The sequence below is a fragment of the Halichoerus grypus genome, chromosome X (genome assembly GCF_964656455.1).
Source record: "Halichoerus grypus chromosome X, mHalGry1.hap1.1, whole genome shotgun sequence".
NCBI lineage: Eukaryota > Metazoa > Chordata > Mammalia > Carnivora > Phocidae > Halichoerus > Halichoerus grypus.
In genome coordinates, this window is record NC_135727.1 from 117,132,543 (window position 1) to 117,151,750 (window position 19,208).

The 19,208-nt window shown below is 42.4% G+C and overlaps 1 protein-coding gene across 5 annotated transcripts in view; it reads left to right on the forward strand.

Annotated features, from left to right (window-relative positions):
• Window positions 1-2,689: 2,689 nt before the first annotated feature.
• PHKA2 (phosphorylase kinase regulatory subunit alpha 2) overlaps window positions 2,690-19,208 on the forward strand; it is a 75,015-nt gene continuing 58,496 nt past the window's right edge. For 3 of the 5 annotated variants that reach the window (XM_036067078.2, XM_078064367.1, XM_078064368.1), the window contains exons 1-2: window positions 2,691-2,831; window positions 3,282-3,503. In XM_036067078.2, coding sequence (XP_035922971.2) covers window positions 3,426-3,503 — 78 coding nt within the window. In that variant the 5' untranslated portion in view covers window positions 2,691-2,831; window positions 3,282-3,425. Of the gene's footprint in view, window positions 2,832-3,281; window positions 3,504-19,208 lie in introns of all 5 variants that reach the window. The other 2 variants (XR_013444636.1, XM_078064369.1) reach the window with 2 other exon arrangements.

The following is a 19,208-nucleotide window of genomic DNA, read 5'->3' on the forward strand; positions in this document are numbered from 1 at the left end:
TGGATCACAGCCAGAGAAAGGCTTCATGGATATAGAAACCAAGATATGGAAGTTTTGTATCTTAGGGACAAAGGGATACTAAGATATGAGTCTGATTTTTATATAGCACAGCTTATGGTCCAAAATATGCATGGAAATTTAAAAGCTAAAAAGTAGTAGCTTTGCTTCTTGGTTTTACCCTGGAATTTCAAGCTTATGGAAAAATAGAGCTGATAAGATAATATTCATTAAAGCATAGACCAAAGCTATACACTATAGGCTAGCTATACACCAAAAGGGGTATATGTGTGCATAGGAGAATCCACCAAGAATGAGATAAACTGAAAATATTTCTATACTGGATAGAAATGCCAGGTAATGAGCAAAGGTTATCAGGTATTTCCCCCATGGCTGCAAAATGAACTCTTGAAGAAGCATTCAGTGTGAGCAGTAACGGTAATGAAGCAATGATCCCATCCCAGCTTTCTGATGCAGAATATGAGTTCTGTTAAGAGTACATATTCCGATTCCAAAAGAGATTTAATGGTGATAACTTAATGTCTAATTTTATTTACCCTTAGATCATTGCAAATTCTGCATGGAGGCACATCACATGGATTGCTGCATAATTTAAGAGCCAATAGTAAGAAAAAAGTATGTGACATTATGTGGGGTTTGGTGCTTTAGTTGAGTGACATAGATTTATGGTATGGAATTTCTAAAGTGAATTTAGTTAAGGGGACCCAGTTTGCAGGACTGATTTTCTTTCATCCATTCGACACTGAGCTCAACACTGTTGCAGACATGGCAGGAGATTTCAAAGACTTTTTTTTTTTTTTTTTTTTAATTTATTTGAGGGAGAGCGCACAAGCAGGCAGAGCGGCAGGGAGAGGGAGAAGCAGACTCCCCGCTGGGCAGAGAGCCCGACACAGGGCTCGATCCCAGGACCCCGGGATCATGACCTGAGCCGAAGGCAGACACTTAACCCACTGAGCCACACAGGCACCCCAAAACTTTTTTTAAAAAAAGATTTTTATTTATGAACGAGAGAACGCAGGGTAGGGGGGAGAGGGAGAGACTATCCTAAGCAGACTTGCCACACTGAGCTTGGAGCCCTGGCGTGGGGGAGGGGGGGGCTGGATCTCAACACCCTGAGATCACAACTGGATCAAAAACCAAGATTTGGCCCTTAACCAACTGAGCTACCCAGGCGCCCCTCAAAGGCTGTTTGAATGAGTATCTTACAATCCAGTTAGGAAAGCATGCCTCATCTGAAAACGAAAATAACATGAGGCAATACATTGTCAAATGATAGATGAAAACAGCTGTGATTTATGAAGTACTTTTCTATGAGCTAGGCATGCTGCTAAGTGCTTTACATTCATCCCTTGATGTTAGCCACCCTATGACGTAGGTGCTATTATCCCCATTTTACAGATGGGAACGTTGAATTTCAAACTGCTGCAATGGCATGCTAAAGCTCACAACACTTGTCAATGGCAGAACCGGAATTTGAATTTAATTTGCACTGACTCCAAAACTTAGGTTCTTACAAAGAAATTATATGGCAATTCAGAGAACGGAGAGGGCTTCTAGGAGGGGAGAACTGAGTTGGCTCTTTTTTTTTTAAGATTTTATTTATTTTTTTTATTTGTCAGAGAGAGAGAGCACAAGCAGGAGGAGTGGCAGGCAGAGGGAGAGGGAGAAGCAGGCTCCCTGCTGAGCAGGACTTGATCCCGGGACACTGGGATCATGACCTGAGCTGAAGGCAGCTGCTTAACCAACTGAGCCACCCAGGCGTCCCCTGAGTTGGCTCTTAAAGGATAGGCTTCAGGGGCGCCTGGGTGGCTCAGTCGGTTAAGGTTAAGCAGCTGCCTTCAACTCAGGTCGTGATCACAGTGTTACTGGATCGAGCCCCTCGTCGGGCTCCCTGCTTAGCGAGGAGTCTGCTTCCCCCTCTCCCTCTGCCTTTCTCCCTGGCTCATTCTCTCTTTCAAATAAACAAATACAATCTTTAAAAAAAAAAAAAAGGCTTCAGATAGGCGAGGAGGAGGAGCGGCCTACTAGGTCAAGCATACAGTAAATGCATGGAGACGAGCATAGGGCTTCTGAAAATTACATTAGCCGAGCTGTCCAGTGGAACAGATTTAGTTGGAAAATGAACACTGGGTCAAAGACTGTGAACTGTAGGTAATTACCGCTGCAAAAATGCCAGTTTCAAGTAGTAGGCCTGTAGGAGGTGGACTGCAGGCCTGACTTCGAGAGAGGTCATCAGGGGCGGGGGCTACAGGAGCCGAAGGGGGGAAGAAGGGTGCGGCTAGGGGACTCTGCCCCGACCGCCCCCTTTCCTTCCCTAAGGGGCCCCACTACTTGGCTTCTGCTCGGCGGTGGAGAAGCGGCCAGGTACAGAATTATGATCCTGGCCGGCGGCCAGCCCAGTGGCCGCGGTGGGCGGGCCTACTTCTCCCGCCTCCGGTGAGGATGGCTGCCCATCCCCGGGGCCTCACGGCAATTCGGGGAGGAGCCCTGGAACCCATCCTTTATCTCCCTGACTCCGCGGGTTCCGCTCCGCTGCGGGGGCGGGGCTGGGGGCGGGGTCACGGACGCTGTTGCGAGTTCATCTGGGCGGGGCGGGGCCACAAGCGACCGTATTAGGGGCATTCTGGGCCTCTGGCGAAGCGGTCCCCCTACCTTGTAACCCAGGCCCCGCTCCGCGGGTTCCGCTCCGCGACGGGGCGGAGCCGGAGGCGGATCCAAAGGTGGGGCCTGGGGCGGGCCCAAGGGCGTCCAGGTGGTCACTGCGGAAGGGCCTGTTTCTCTAGCTTGTCCTGGGGTCGGCGGCCCGCGGGGAGGTAAGGGGCTCAGGGAGGCAATTCGGTTCCCGCCCGGAGCCAAGTGGTCCGCTACTCCTGTGGGCCACCCCCTTTTCTTTCCCCCTCGAGCCGCGACTCCGAGGGCTGCGTTCCGCGGCGGGGGCGGGGCGGGGGCGGGGCCGGGGGCGGGCCGCAAGTGGGTTGCTGCAGACCGGTAGGCTCGGTTGGCGGCCCGCCCCGGGGCCTCCTCCAGACTGCTTTAAGGCGAAAAAGGCCCGACGGGGTCGTCGTTGTCTCACGTCCTGAACCCCGTTCCCCGCGTCTTCCGCGGGGCTGTCCGGGACGAGCGGGTGTCGAGAGTGCGGCGGGCCTGGTCAGGGAGGGGCCGCCTTAGCGCCAGCCCCCATCACCGCCCCCGCGCCTTGCGGAGGAGCGAAACTCTGGTTGGCTTGTTTTCTAATCTTACTTTGGTTCTTTCATTTTAAAAAGTCTCGACCTCCCACCGCTGGGCACTGTCCCGAGAGCTAACCGAGGCTGTGAGTGTTTAGGAACCAGGCCCGCTCGGCGGCCGCAGTTCGGGCGTCCCACCTCTGCACGGCCCGTCGGGCGCTGCGGCCCCGGCAGCACGCGGAGATGAGGAGCAGGAGCAATTCCGGGGTCCGCCTGGATGGCTACGCGCGGCTGGTCCAGCAAACCATCCTGTGCTACCAGGTAAGGAAGGACCACCCGAGCTGCCCTCTCGTGGCACTTATTCTCCTACCCAATCCCCTCCCGGTCCTGAGACTTTGCATTTAGGAGGTTTGCTCCTTAAATCCAGTGCTTGCTAGCCGCACCCCCATTCCACCCCATCCTCTTTCAGGGGACCCCCTCTGTTTGGGATCGAAGACAGAGCCCCCCTGGTACCCTGGGTACAAAAATGCGTCTTTTTGCATTGACTGTTCTGTTTTGGGGTGAGAGAGGAGGTGTGTATAGGTTGGACAGAGCACACTGAACGGGGACAGTGAACTCAGGACTGCCAGGGCAGTAGACAGGAGTGAAGAACCTCCGGAGGTTTGTATCCTGCTCCTCCAGAGTGTAGGGCAACTGCTGCTGCCCCTCCCATGAGTTATCTTGTTAGAGACCCACGTGTGAGGGCCTTAGGGGTTACTCTGGTTGATATTTTACAGATGAGAAAACTACAGGCCAAAAAGCTTACCGCGTGTAGTAGGGTCAGGGCCAAACGCAGGTCTTCTGCTCCCAAGTTCAAGGGGGACCTGTGAGGCTGCCCATGTGATCTGAGGTATGAATATGCCTGCTGTTCTATATTACTGGCCTAAAGTTATATGTGGGCCCATCATGTAAGACCCCTGGACTATTTTTATTCCTAGTGAAGACAGCAGCTCTGTCCCTTTCCCACAATCAGCAGCCAACTATTAATAGGACCTCCATGTTCGAGAAGGAAGTAGCATTCCATGGTTAGAGGCCCAGCCTACAAGTCGGGAACCATAGTCATTCCCAAGCCACTGACCATTTTCCCTTCTTAGCCAATTTCTCAGTCTTATTTCTTCATTCATGAAATATTTATTGTGTACCTATTATATGCAAGACACTCTGTCAGGTGCTGGGCTTACAAAGAATAAATGCGTGTAGTGCAATGAGATTTACGCATAGGGTATAGTTCCGGAGTCCTTTGTCTGAGATCCTTGGGGCCAGATGTGGTTTGCAAGTCAGAAATGTTTGGATTTTAGAAAGGTGTAATATACATACGTATTCTATAATAACTGCAGTGGGCAGCATCCCTTAATCAAACACATTTTTCTCACATCCGAATGTGAATATTCACACTGAGTAGGAAAAGTAAAGACTTAAAATAGTTTCACGTCAGTTCAGGTCACCTTTTGTCACCAAGCTTGCTGCAAACTTATGAAAACCCTTTAGATTTCCAGAACTTACCGGCTTTTAAAATTGCACATGAAGGACTGTGATCCTTATTTGGGGAGCTAAACCCAGTTTGGGGAGCCGGGATGGAGTCCTAGAAGAGATGACGTTGAGAATTAAAGGAGTAGGCAGGCAAATGATGGTTACTTTTTGCCGTCCTGTTTGTAGTATATTACAATTACATCTATAAATTGTTTTAAAATTCAAGTTCAAAGGTTTTCCCCTTCCTTACTGTGAGGGAAGGGGCTGTAAGGAGAACTGATGAAGCTTGGTTCTTGTGTCACACCTGTGTTTGCGTGCCCAGCTCTGCCTTGAATGACATGTTAGCCTTTACTCAACCTCTCTTAAGTCCATGGCCTCATCTGTAAAATGGGGACAGTAACACCTATCTCCGCTGAGGTATTGTGGAGAAAAAGTTAGCGCCTAGCAGGTTGCCTGGCAGCCAGGAGGCAATCAGTAAACAGTGCTGTTGGTGGTGTTATGACTTGGACATAGGCCACACGTCCGCACCTCACCACCGTGAGCTATGTTACTCCCTTTCCTGAAGGCCTTGGTACAACTACTAATTGCTTTCTAGTCTATAAACATAATTATGTCTCCCCATTGATGCGGTGAGGTCCTTAAGCACAGAGGCCTCATGAGTTTTGTTCCTTTTGTGTTAAGCCGTGTTCCTGGCACATGAAAGGTACCGTTAAGTCCTTGTTGATAAAATACTTCCAGCAGGCTCTGAGCCATCCTAATGTCCAGCCATTGATCCGGGCTTGCCTTCTCTCAGGAGCAAAAGAACTGTCTTATTAAAGCAAATTTGCAGTGTTGGACTTTCCTCTCCAACATTTTAATGATTAAAAAAAAAAAAGGCGTCTCAGCCTTTAGTTGTATTTCTTTTGGGGGTAGTTGGTGAGAAGCTCTCCTTTACCCTCTTTACTCCTGTGGCTAACTGGAATCCTCCAAGTACAGCGCTGCTGGGAAATCCCATGCAGACTCGCACTCCTTGTCCCCCTCCCCCCACCCATCCTGCCCCAACAGCTCGTCTTCACAGTTGTAGGTCCTTAATCCATTTAAGGTCTCATCATCTTTCTGAGTGATCTTAGGTCACCTAACCACTCTAAAAATGAATGGGCAGTTTTATGCATATTTGACCATAAAAAAAAATGAACGAGCTGGACTGGTGGTTTCTAAAATTTATGCTATATCTCCCCATCTCCTGTAGATATATGCAGATGTTTATGAGGTATTTTTCAGTGTCAGCTGGTACAAGCTCTGAACTGTTTCTGATTTGCTTTTTATTTTTATTTTTTTAAAAGATTATTTATTTGAGAGCGGGAGGGAGGGAGAGGGAGCATGAGTATGAGCTGAGCGGGGAGAGGGGCAGAGGGAGAAAGAGACTCCCTGCCGAGCAGGGAGCCAGCAGAGCGGGAGGGACTCCATCCTAGGACCCTGAGATCTTGACCTAGGCCGAGTCAGATGCTTAACTGAGCCACCCAGGTGCCCCTGATGTGCTTTTTAAATTGATTTCACTTGTTAGAAATCATTTAGCGTTAAATATGTCAAACTCCTAATTCTTCAGTTAGAGGCAATAGCGTGTCAACTAATTCCTTTTCTTGTATCTGTGAAAGAGAACAACTCTTTCCATTAGTCATTTGCCAAATATATTTGCTACTAATTATTATTTAAATCTTTAAGGCAAAGAAGAGAAGAGCTATGTTTATAAAAGGGTCCTTTTGCAGATATGATTTTGTGTATACAGAGAGTATAATTATACACTCCAGGGATTATCTTCAAATAATTATGACTGAAAAAAATTCCTAGATTTACTTTGGTCCAGATAATACTAACTTTGTACATTTTTTGAATATCAGTTCTGTTTGAAAGCTCATACATGAAAGTGTTAAGTTACAAAGTAGTGATAAGAGAATATGGATCAGAAATGGTGATCAAGGCAGTAATTGTAACTGCAGATTATTTGGTATAAAAAACAGATAATTAAGAGACCAGAAGAGTAAGTAAATATTGCTTATTTAGTGGCAATGGAATTTAAAATGAAAAGAATGGGATAACTAAAACATGGAGTAGGGAACAAATAGTAATAATAATAATAAAGGCTAATTTGGGGCAAGTTTAAAAAAGATATAATTAAATACTGTGAAATAATATGGCAGAAGAATGGGAGGTGGGTTAAAGCATTCTTAGGCCTTTATCACTTTATCACGTTAAGAAGGGGAGAGGTATTATATATTTAAATCAAGAATTTATATGTAATGCTTGAACATGAAGGGAATATATAACTTTTTAAAAAAAAATTTTCGTAAGCATAGCTTTTTTTTTTTACAGTATTAGTTTCTGTTGTACAATACAGTGATACAACACTTCTATACATCACCTGGTGCTCACCATGACAAGTGCACTCCCTAATCCCCATCACATATTTCACCCTCCCCCTACCCAGGAATATATGACTTTTAAAACAGTGGAGGAATAAAGAAAATTTGATCACTGCAAGAGAAGGAAGGAAAAGAGTGCTTAGGGAGAGAGAGAAGTTAAAAAAAAAAAGTAAGCAAAGGACAAAACAAGATGCAAATAAGTCCAATTAGTAATCACAATAAATGGAAATGCTTAAATTAGCCAGGTAATAGAAATTATTAAAAATTTTTTTAAAAATATATGTGGTTTTTATAAAATTTATTTGAGAGAGAGAGCTTGTGCACAAGTGGGGGTGAGGGGCACAGGGAGGGGGAGAAGCTGACTCACCACTAAGCAGGGAGCCAGACATGGGGCTCCATCCCAGGACCCTGAGATCATGACCTGAGCCGAAGGCAGACGCTTAACCGACTGAGCCACCCAGGCGCCCCAAGATATATGTGGTTTATAAAAGACACAACCTGGGCCACTGGAGTGGCTCAGTCGGTTAAGTGGTTGACTCTTGGTTTCAGCTCAGGTCATGATCTCTGGGTCATGAAATTGAGCCTGATGTAGGGCTCAATCTTTTTTTTTTTTTTTTTAAAGCGAGAGATACAACCTTAAGATATTCAAAAGTTGAAAGTAGTTTATTGTTTTTTAAGATTTAATTTATTTATTTAGAGAGAGAGCAAAAAAGAGAGAGAGAGCAAGCAGGGGTAGGGGCAGAGGGAGAGGGAGAGAATCCCAGGCAGACTCCCCACTGAGCATGGAGCTTGTGGTGGGGCTCGATCTCACCACTCTGAGATCATGACCTGAGCTGAAATCAAGAGTCCGATGCTTAACCGACTGAGCCACCCAGGTGCCCCCAAAGGTTGAAAGTAGTTTAGTTAGACAAGATATATAGGCAGATGCTAAACAAGAAGAAATTGGTGTGCATACTAATGTCAAACAGTAGATCTTGAAATTTTAAAAAATTTCATTATTAGGGATAAAAAAATGTTATTACTAAATGATAAAAGGATAATTCAAGAAAATAAAGCAATTTTAAATCAGAATGCAACTCTGATTGTTATGAAGCAAAACTTGACCTAACTGTAGAAGTTAACAAATCCGTAATCATACTAAGAACTTTTATACTCCCCTAAGATACTAATAGGTCAAGCAGAGAAATAATTAGGCCATAGAAAATTTGAACACCATAAGAAACAAAATCAAGTGTACATAGGTAGAACTCTGCACCCCACCAATAGAAAATACATATTTGTTTCAACCTTGCAAAGTTTTTCAAAAATTGATGACAAATTAGGGTATAAAGAAAGTCTCAAAAATACTGAAAAATCAACTTTATGAACACCGGAGTTTTTACCAAAATGCAAGAAAGTTAGCAATAACAAACAGCTGCTAAATCTCCAAGTATGTTTGGAATCTTACTAAGCCCACTTCTAAATATATCTAAATAGATCAAGGATATATGTGTCATGGTTGTGTGTGTATCTCTAAGAAGAAATTATAATGGAAATTATGAAATATCTAAAACTGAATGACAACAGAAGCATTCCAAATACAAATGAGATACAGCTAAAGTGGGATTTGAAATTTATATTCTGAAATAAATATTAGAAAAGAAGAAAGATTTGAAAATTAATGAATTCATTGAGAAAAGGATAACAGTGCAGCCAAGAAAACAGAAGAAAGGAAATAATACAGGAGCAAAAATTAGTGTAAGATAACACAATAAGGATTGACAAAACCAAAAGCTGTTTTTTATTTTATTTTTTTAAAGATTTTATTTATGTATTTGAGAGAGAGAGCGTGAGCATGAGCAGGGGGAAGGGCAGAGGGAGAAGCAGACTCCCTGCTGAGCAGGGAGCCCGATGTGGGGCTCCATCCCAGGACTCCGGGGTCATGACCCAAGCCAAAGGCAGTTGACCAACTGACTGAGCCACCCAGGTACCCCAAAAGCTGTTTTTTAGAAAAGACTAACAAATAGGCAAACTTCTGGCAGGGTTGATGGGAGCCGGGGAAGAGGGACAAATAAACAATATTAGGAGAAAATGGAAAAATAGTATCAATACTTTTTGGCAGTACATTTGGAAATGTTAAATGGACAGTTTTCTAGATTAATGTTAGCCATGTTAAGAAAAAATTAAATCCTGATTCGACCTGTAACTATTAAAGAAATGGATTGAGTCACAAAAAAAATCCTAATCCAAGGTGGGTTTACAGACAAGGACCAAGGAACATTCAGAGGTTTATTTATTCATTCATCTTCGAAGGTGAAGGAATTTGGCTTTTATTCTGAGTGGGAAGGGAAGCCATGAGAGGGTTTTGAGCAAGTGAGTGACATCTGAATAATGTTGGAAAAGAATCACTCCATCAGCTGCATAGAATATTGTCTGTAAAGCAGACACGAAGGAAAGCAGGGTGACTGATTAGGAAGCTTCAGCAGCTGGAGCATGATGGCTCAGACAAGGGTGGTGGCAGTGGAGACTGCTGCGAGTGGTGGAATTTGGGGGAAATTTTGTAGAGACAACAGGATTTACTGGTGGATTGGGCATAAGGGGTGTGGAAAAAAGAGAAGTCAAGAATGACTCCAGGGTTTTGGCTTGAGCAACCGGTATGATGGAATTGCCATTTGCGAGATGGGGAAAATTGTGGAGGAGCAAATTTGGGGAGAAAGAGAAGGAGTTTTTATTAAGTTTGAGTTGCCCATGAGGCATCCAAGTAGAAATGGCAAGTAGGCAATTGAATATATGAGTCTTGAAGAAAGGGAGAGGTCTGAGCTGGAGAGAAAAATCTGGGAGTTATATTGGTATATATGTGGTGTTTAAAAGGTCATGAGGCTGGATGAGATCACAGGAGTGAGCGTAGACAGAAAAGATGATGTTCGAAGAGGAGCTTTACAAAAATGGAGAGATCCAGAAGATCAGGAGCAGCTGCCAAGGAAGACTGAGGAGAGGCAGAGTGAGAATCATTGGAGCAAAGTCCTTGAGTGAGAGGGATGGAATGTAGCATGCACGCATGTGGTGGGTGACCTTAAAGAGGAGCACAGATAGTTTATCCATCAAAACAAGAAGGAAGGCGGGGTACATGGGTACCATGTTCTCTTTTGATTGTTTCTACTTTTTCAGTGAAACATAAGGCACAGTCATCAGCCGAGAGTACAGACAGGGAGGAGTTATTGGAGGTTTGAAGAGAGAGGAGCAGGTATAAAACAGTCCTTTCTAAAGGAAACCAAAGATCTCTAATATGATTGTTGGATAGCATTGGGGGCCATTAATTTCCAGTGAGTTCCATCAGCATGGCTGTGTTTTTCTCCAGCCCCAGTTAGCTGCACAGGTGCACCCCCAGAGTAGGCGAAGAGTCAGGTTTAACCGGAGCTGAGGCTTTGTCCAGTGCATACAGTGGAGTGAGAGGGAGGCAAAGGATTAACATAACCCCTATCTTGAACTGTTTCAGATAAAAGATAAAGAGGGATAACTCTTAACTCCTTTTATATGGCTAAGATACCATAGGCAAACAAGATATAATGAGAAATAATACTTGTGGAGGAAATTCACTTATGAATATTGATGTGAAATACAAAGTAAAATATTAATAAAAAGAATCCAGCAATGTATAAAAAAATGCATCATAGTTGATGCTCCACTCAAGTGGAGTTTACCCAGGAATACAAGGAAATTTACTATAAGAAAATCTAATGCAATTTACTACATTAATAAATTAAAGGAGAAAATCGTGTGGTCATCTCAATAGGTGTAGAAAAGCATTTGATAAAATTCAGCATCTAGAATGATTTTTTAAATACACCTCTTAAGGTATTCTAGGGAGTTGTATTATCCTGATAAAAGATAATGTTTTAAAAAACATTCTAGGGAGTTGTATTATCCCGATAAAAGATAATGTTTTAAAAAATCTACAAATGTGGGTGCCTGGGTGGTACAGTTGGTTTAGCATTCAACTCTTGGTTTTGGCTCAGGTCATGATCTCAGAGTTGTGAGATTGAGCCCCTTGTCAGGTTCTACGCTCAGCCTGGGGTCTGCTTGGGACTCTCTCTCCCTCCCTCAGTCCCTCCCTGCCTCTCTCTCTCTCAAATAAATCAATAAATCTTTAAAAAAAATTTACAAACCTAACTAATGTATTGGCAAAAGATCAGAAACAATATCTTTAAAGTCAGGGACCTCAGGGGTCACCACTATCACTCCTATGCTGCATTGTAACTGTGACCCGCATAAAAGACCTGGAAAAAAAATGAGCCGGATAGAGATGATATTTGCAGATATAAATACCACAGAAAACCCAAAACTACTGGAACTAGGTTCTCAGTTTTTAGAGTAAGTTTTGGGGTGATTAATAAATAACAAATACAGAAGCTTAATCCTGAGAGTCTTTGGAGAACCGGCCACTTATAGTTGATTGGATTTAAGTTTCAATTTTACTTGAGCTTGTTTCTATTTGATTAGATAGCAGGTGACATCATTGTTTAGCTTCTGGGTTTATAAATATTCTCTCTTCATTACTTCTCTTAATAGCAAAGAGAAGTGCCAGGATAACCAAAAAATATTTTCAGTCCAAGTGTCCTTCTTCATTGTTTCCCTTTAATTAAGTTACTCCCTTTCTCATTTATATTAATTTTATATATTTCTATGATTGTGTTCTACAATATAAACAAGCAGTTCACAGAAGAGGAAATGAATAAACATGTAAAATGATGGCTTAACCTCACTAGTAACCCGAGAAAGTAAAGTAGATCAAAACAATAAATTCAGACTGACAATTGGGGAACAGTTTCAAAGCATAATTCTAAGTGTTGACAAGGTTGTAGAAAAGGGGCAAATCTCATAAACTATTCATGGGAAGAGGAATTAGTTAAGATAGGCTAACTTCTGTAACGAAGTCCAAAATTCCATTGAATAAACACAGAAATTTATTTCTCACTCCAACAGCAGCCGGGTGTGGGTCCAGGTCAGTAAGGGTGTCATTTAGAGATCTGGGCTACCAGTGCAGCTCCGAAGGTCACCCTGGATGTGATGGGTACTTCACTTGCATTCACATTCCTTTGGCTAGAACTCAAACACATGGTCACATCTAACTGCAAGGGAGGATGGGAAATGTAGTATAGCTGAAGGCCTGAGAAGAAAAGGAAATTCAGATAGTGATTAGTTAGTAGTCTATGCCATAGAATGTAAGTTACAGACTGTTAACTGGTACAGTCACCTGGGAAAACAGTTGGGAGATATTGGTGAAATTGAAGCTATGCGTACCGTATGACCCAGGAGGTCCCTATGCAGTGATATATACATAATGATGTGCTCTTACCCATTACCCAAGGAGACATGTACGAGGACATTTGTTGAAGCATTGTTTGTAAAAGAGAAAAATTAGAAACAATCTAAATGTTCATCACTTTGGGAATGGACAAATAGAGATCTAGCCACACGATAGAATACTAGATAGCAGTTAAAATGAGTGACCTAGACTTACATGTATCAAATTGGATAGCACTCAGAAATTTAAAGTTGAGTGCAAACAAGTTATAGAAGAATAAGTACAGTATGCTATTAAGTGTGTAGAACTTTAAAAACACCCCAAATAATATTCTTCCTTGCTTAGGGACACATACTTGTAAGAATTTCTAACACGTGGACAGGAAAAATACACTCCAGCTTTGAAGTAGTGTAGCAGTTCTCGGGAGTGAGGTCCCCAGATCCCTTAGGATCCCTGAGCCCTTTTAAAAGGGCTGAGAGATCGTTGTCTGCTCTGTGTGTTGACTGGAGAAAGCAAGCACTGAATGGATGACATTTTTTCCTTCCTGATAACAATTCAGTGTCCTGCCTTTTGCCACCTCCTACTTCAACTCTTTCGGGTGCCAGGAGGAGGGCTTTTGCTGTGCCCTTTTCAGGACCGCTTTTAAATATTTTAGTGCCAGATAGAAACATTTGAGTAATTGAATGAAAAAGTCCTTGAATCTTCTTACAAATAGAGGACTGTAATAATGCATACAAGGGAGAAATTTAGAATTGTTTCAAGTTTTGCAGGGATCCAAGAGATCATCTAGTTAGATCACCTCGTTTCCTTTTACAGCTAAAGAATGCAGCCAAGAGAGTTGAGGGGATCTTTTTCAAGGTCATCCTTCTGGTGAGCTGACAGCCCTGTGATAAACACTGTATTGTTGGAAACAGGCCAGAGGAATGGAGAGAAATACTTTAGATACACCAGATTGCTGTGAACACCAAATAAATTTATATTTTTGTCTGTTAAAATAGTGAAACTTTAATAAGCCCTTTCTTTAAATACTGTGAGGCAGATGTGATATTTATTTCACTCTATTAGTAAAAGTCACAGAGTGAAATAAATATCACATCTGCCTCACAGTGGGTAGGGAGAACATAATTTATGTTCATAACATACACGTAGAGTAGTGGTTCTTAATCAAATGAGTTACAGACCCATTTGAGAATTTGATGAAAGCTGAATGTTTTATTGTCCACTGAGAAAAATGCTCACACAGACATTCCAGGAGTCTCATGGGTCTCCACCTCCCTACCCCCACTCCCCAAAGCCCATCGGTGGACTCCTAGTAGATCCTCTAGCAAGAGTCCAGATTCGGAGTGATGTGTGGTCCTTCGGTGCTCTGACCCTGAACCTAAGAGAGTAAAAGTCAGTCTTAGAGTTGAAAATAAATAGTGAGGCCCACAGCTCTCCTGTTTGGGGGAGATGTTACTGGCACAGCAGCCAGTAATCCCTTGACACCCCCGACTTGAGGTGTTGGCCAGGAGGATCCTAGCAACCCCACTGAGTTTATGTTCTGTCGGTTTTCACAGCATCAGGCTAAGGACTAACATTTCAGTAATCCCCCACCTTGCAACAGGGCTTGGTGAGGGAGGCAAAGAAATAAAATGTCTTAAGACAGTGGTGAAGTCATTTGTATGTTTGATGGTAGCTAAGGGGCCCACATAGTTTCTGGAAGTCCCAAAAGTTTTAAGGTGAGCACTGGGATCTGGGATAAAGCTGGAACACAGCTTGATTGAAGTGAATGCCTGCAGTACGTGGCTCCTGACCCACTTTATTTCCCTGGAAGCCATCCTTCAGTCATATGGGATGGTGCAAATGCCTAGGCCCAGGGCACCTTGTAATTTGTGAGTTATTTGTAAATCCAGAGGGGGGAAATCGGATAAGCAGGAGTTTAGCAAAAGACATCATTCGAAAGTGAAAGTTGCGCACCTGTGATCTCCTTAGGTGAAAAGTGTAAGGCCGCTGCACGTTGGAGCTGAAGTCTTCAGCATTATTCTCTGAATGCCCAAGGTTTACATATCAAATCATACAAAACCTATCTTTTAAACTAATGGAGAAAGGAAGTGTTACTCACACAGCCCCTAGTCTCAATTACAGATATAATCGTTTTATATTTTTTAATATTTAAAATATTTTTTTTGTTTTAAGTAGGTTCCACGCCTGTTGTGGAGCTTGAACTCAAGACCGGGAGATTAAGAGTAGCATGCTCTACTGACCGAGCCAGCCAGGCACCCCAGGTGTCATCATTTTAAAACAAAGGCTATTGGAATTCCCACTGTAAAAAAACATCTCAAGGGCGCGTGGGTGGCTCAGTCAGTTAAGCGTCTGCCTTTGGCTCAGGTCATGATCCCAGGGTCCTGGGTTCGAGTCCTGTGTTGGGCTCCTGCTCAGCGGGGAGTCTGCTTCTCCCTCTCACACTCCCTCTGTGCTCTCTCAAATAAATAAATAAAATCTTAAAAAAATCTCAAGTCCAAGGCATTGCCCTTCCCTATCCCCTTTAATATTTTAAGTGGTAGCTGCTAGAATAAAATTTCAGCACAACAAATGAATTTAACCAGTTTTTGGAGTTTTTATAATAGAATTTTCCACTTTGTTTTTTGTTTTACCAACAGGGGGGTAGAGGGGGTTGATGGTGAGTAATCCTCTATTTTCAACATTTGTCCTAGTCTCTTCTAGGTATTTCATTTGAATGATTTACTTGTACTTTCCTCCCTTGGAGCTGAGCAGTGCAGTGATGAGTACTTAGCCATTCTTAATCTAAAGGAAAAAGGACTGAGAGTAAAGGTCAGCTGGAGGAGGCCTCTGAACTCTGTCTCCTGGACTGTAGGAGAAAGGAAGCTGGGGGAAGCCTCACAGAGGAGCAAGCATGTGGAGAGGCATTTGCCAGGAAGGCAATGCGGGCCCCCAGGCTCCGAAGTGCGAGAGCAGAGCCTGTGCATGGAACTTGAATTCAGGTTTTGGGGCAGGGGCTAAGGAGGGTGTGTGTGTCAGGTGATGAGGCTGGATGTGAGAGGAAGAGCCTTGTATGGCAATCTAAGAGACTCAGGTTCTGTTTTATAGGATTGAAGAATTCTAAAACAGTGAAGTCTTGAGATTCTAGTTCTTTCTGCGACCTTCCTTTGTGGAGGATGGATTGAAAGGAACCAGTATTTTTTTTTAAAGATTTTATTTATTTGACAGACAGATCATGAACAGGGGGAGGAGGCAGGAGGAGAGGGAGAAGCAGACTCCCCACTGAGCAGAAAGCCCCATGTGGGGCTTGATCCCAGGACTCTGAATCTCACAACCATAACACTGAGCAAAAACCAGACATAAAAGAATATAGTTGTGATGTGATTTATATTAAGAAATATATATATATATTGGGCACTTGGGCGGCTCAGTCAGTTAAGCGTCTGCCTTTGGCTCAGGTCATGATCCGGGGTCCTGGGATCAAGTCCTGCATCAGGCCCCCTGCTCAGCGGGGAGTCTGCTTCTCCCTCTCCCTCTGCTTCTCCCCCCTTGCTTGTGCGCTTGCTTGCTCTCTGCCCCCCTCCTCCTCTCCCCCAAATAAATAAATAAATCTTTAAAAAACAAAAACAAAAAACCGTGCAATCAGTGTTGTACAGTTGAAATTTCTTGTACCTAAGTGTTGGGACCACATATGGCAGGGCCACAGGGTAGCTGCTGGGGTTGGGGAGGAGGGGGTGATTTGGAAAAGAGAGAAAAGTTCTGTTTTAAAGATGTGTTGGGGCCCTGGGGGTGGGAATGTATGTGTGAAGGGAACTGAGTCAACTCAAATGTGTGGGAGTGTTGGCTAATAAAATCAGTTCAGCAAACATTTATTAAACATATAAGCCCAATAAATAAATTCTTGTTTAATCCTGTCTGGTTTGTTTCGACCTACTGTCCAAGTCTGTAAGCATTCTGCTGTTCCAGTATTGGCTTAGCATCTACTTTGCAGCTCTTACCTGCCTCTCCTGTTCCCCACACACACCCTCTAAGGAGCAGTGAATATCACCGTTTCAGTATCTCTGCTCTCTTCTGTTGTTGAAATCTGCTCCATCTCCTGCTTGCTCTGAGAGTCATCTTTGTATTGCCACCAGCCAAGAAGATTGTGTAAGTGTTCTTTCTTGAGCTTGTATGAAGGCTTTAGCTTTTATTTTTTTCATTTTTCAGGTAGATAATTATAATGTTGAATATGTTTTTTAAACTACACACACACCACCCTAGGGAGTCATGTATACTATTTTCTCTGGTCACCCTCTACCACTGTACCCCTTCCCCCACTGAAATTTACTGCCCTGACTTCTGCCTCCTTAACTTCACCTCTATCCTGTGAGGTTACTATTCTTGGTTTTACCCATTTCCTCTCTGAGTCTAGCAATAAGCTATTTCTTATGCTTGAAAGAGCTCCCCTATTTTACCCACTTCTACTTTTAAAGCAAATATAAGGCTTTAGTTCCTGTTTGAATCATTACCAAGCTTCCTGCTATGCATACCTGAGTTGCTTCTTCAGTTTCCTAAAGAAAGACTGAACAGAAGGATGTGCATAATAATAAAACAAGCTTTCTTAAAAGGAAAATTACTTCCATTAGCTATGCATAATACAAATGTATATAAATAGATAATATCTACACTTTTAACTATCTTTGAAAAGGATATTTTAGACTAAATCAGTAAAAATATAATCTTTGTTGTACATTTGTTCATTTATTTATCTAAGTAGACCAGGACCTTTAGTTAGAGTGGTGAACAAAAAAGACAGACTTTGCCCTTAGGGAGCTTAAAGCATAGGAACAATTCTTAAGATTGTTCCAGGAAGATATCCCATGTTCATGGATTGGAAGACAATATAACTGAGATGGCAATACTCTCCAAACTAATCTACAGGTTCGATGCAATCCTATCAAAATCTCAGCTGCTTTTTTGCATAAATTGACAAGCTGATCCTAAAATTCATTTGGAAATGCAAGGGATCCAGAATCTTGAAAAAGAAGAACGAAGTTGAAAGGCTCACACTTCCTGATTTCAAAACTTACTAGAAAGCTAACAGTAATGAAGACAGTGTGGTGCTGGCCTAAGGTTATAGACCTACAGATCAATGGAACAAAAGGGGATAGAATTGAGAGTTCGGAAATAAACCACCACATTTATGGTCAGGTGATTCTCTACGAGGGTGTCAAAACAGTTAAATGGAGAAAGAATACTCTTTTCAATAAATGGTACTGGGGCAGTTAGATATCCACATGCAAAGCAATGAAGGGACCCCTTCCTTGTACCATGTACAAAAATTAACACAAAATGGATCATAAACCTAAATGTAAGAGCTAAAACTATAAAACCCTTAGAAGAAAACGCAGGAATAGATCTTCCTGACTTTAGGGGAAGCAAAGACTTCTTAGTACAATAACAAGAGCACAAGCGACAAAAGAAAAAAAATAGATAAATTGGACTTCATTAAAAAATAGCTGTTGTGCTGCAAACCATACCATCAAAGTGAAAAGACAACCCACAGAACAGGAGAAAATTGCAAATCATGTATATGTTAAGAGACTTGATTCAAGAATACACAAAGAACTCTTAAAATTCAATATTAAAAGATGAATAACAATTTACAAATTGGCAAAGGATCTGAATAGACATTTCTCCAAAAGTGATATACGAATGACAAGCACAGGAAAAGATGCTCATATCACAAACTGTCAAGGAAATGCAAATCAAAACCACAATTGAGATACCATTTCACACCTACTAGGATAGATGCAATGAGAAAGATAATTTTTTTTATTATTATTAACATATAATGTATTTGTTTCAGGGGTACAGGTCTGTGATTCGTCAGTCTTACACAATACACAGCGCTCACCACAACACATACCCTCCCCAATGTCCATCACCCAGTCACCCCATCCCCCCAACCCCCTCCCCTCCAGCAACCCTCAGTTTGTTTCCTGAGATTAAGAGTCTCTCTTATGGTTTGTCTCCCTCTCTGGTTTCATCTTGTTTCATTTAACAGACAAATTTTGACAAGGATACGGAGATATTGGAACCCTTGTACTTTGCCAGTGGAAATTTAAAGTGGTGTAGCCTCTTTGGAAAACAGTTTTGCAGTTCCTCAAAACATTACACTTAGAGTTGCCATACAGCCCAGAAATTCCACTCCTAGGTATATATCCAAGAGAACGGAAAACACACGTCCACACAAAAACTTATAAATGTTCATAGCAGCATTATTTATAATATCCCCAAAGTGGAAACAACCAAAATGTTCATCAGCTAATGAGTGGGAACACAAAATGTACTATGTCTATACAATGGAATATTATTTGCAATAAGAAGGGATGAAGTACTAATACATCTACAACATTGACAGACCTTGAACACATTATGCTAATTGAAAGAAGTCTGGCATATAAAAGATCACATATGGTATGAGTCCATTTATACAAAATGTCCAGAACAGGCATATCTATAGGGACAGAAAGTAGATTAGTGGTTGCCTAGGCCTGGGGGATTGAGGGTTAGGGGCAGATGGGAAATGACTTTTAATGGGTAGGGTAGGGGGTTTCTTTTGGGAGTGATGAAAATATTCTAAAATTAACTCTGATGTTTCTGTTAGTATGTAACTATAGCAAAAACCACTGAATTGTATCCTTTAAATGGGTAAAGTGTATGTTATATGAATTATATCGCAGTAAAACTTTTTAAAAAAAGAATGTGCTAGAAATCACAATACATTTCCTTTTTTATATATTTAGTGTACAGTTCTGTGAATTTTAAAACGTGTAGGGTCATGTAACCATAACCATAATCAAGATACAAAGC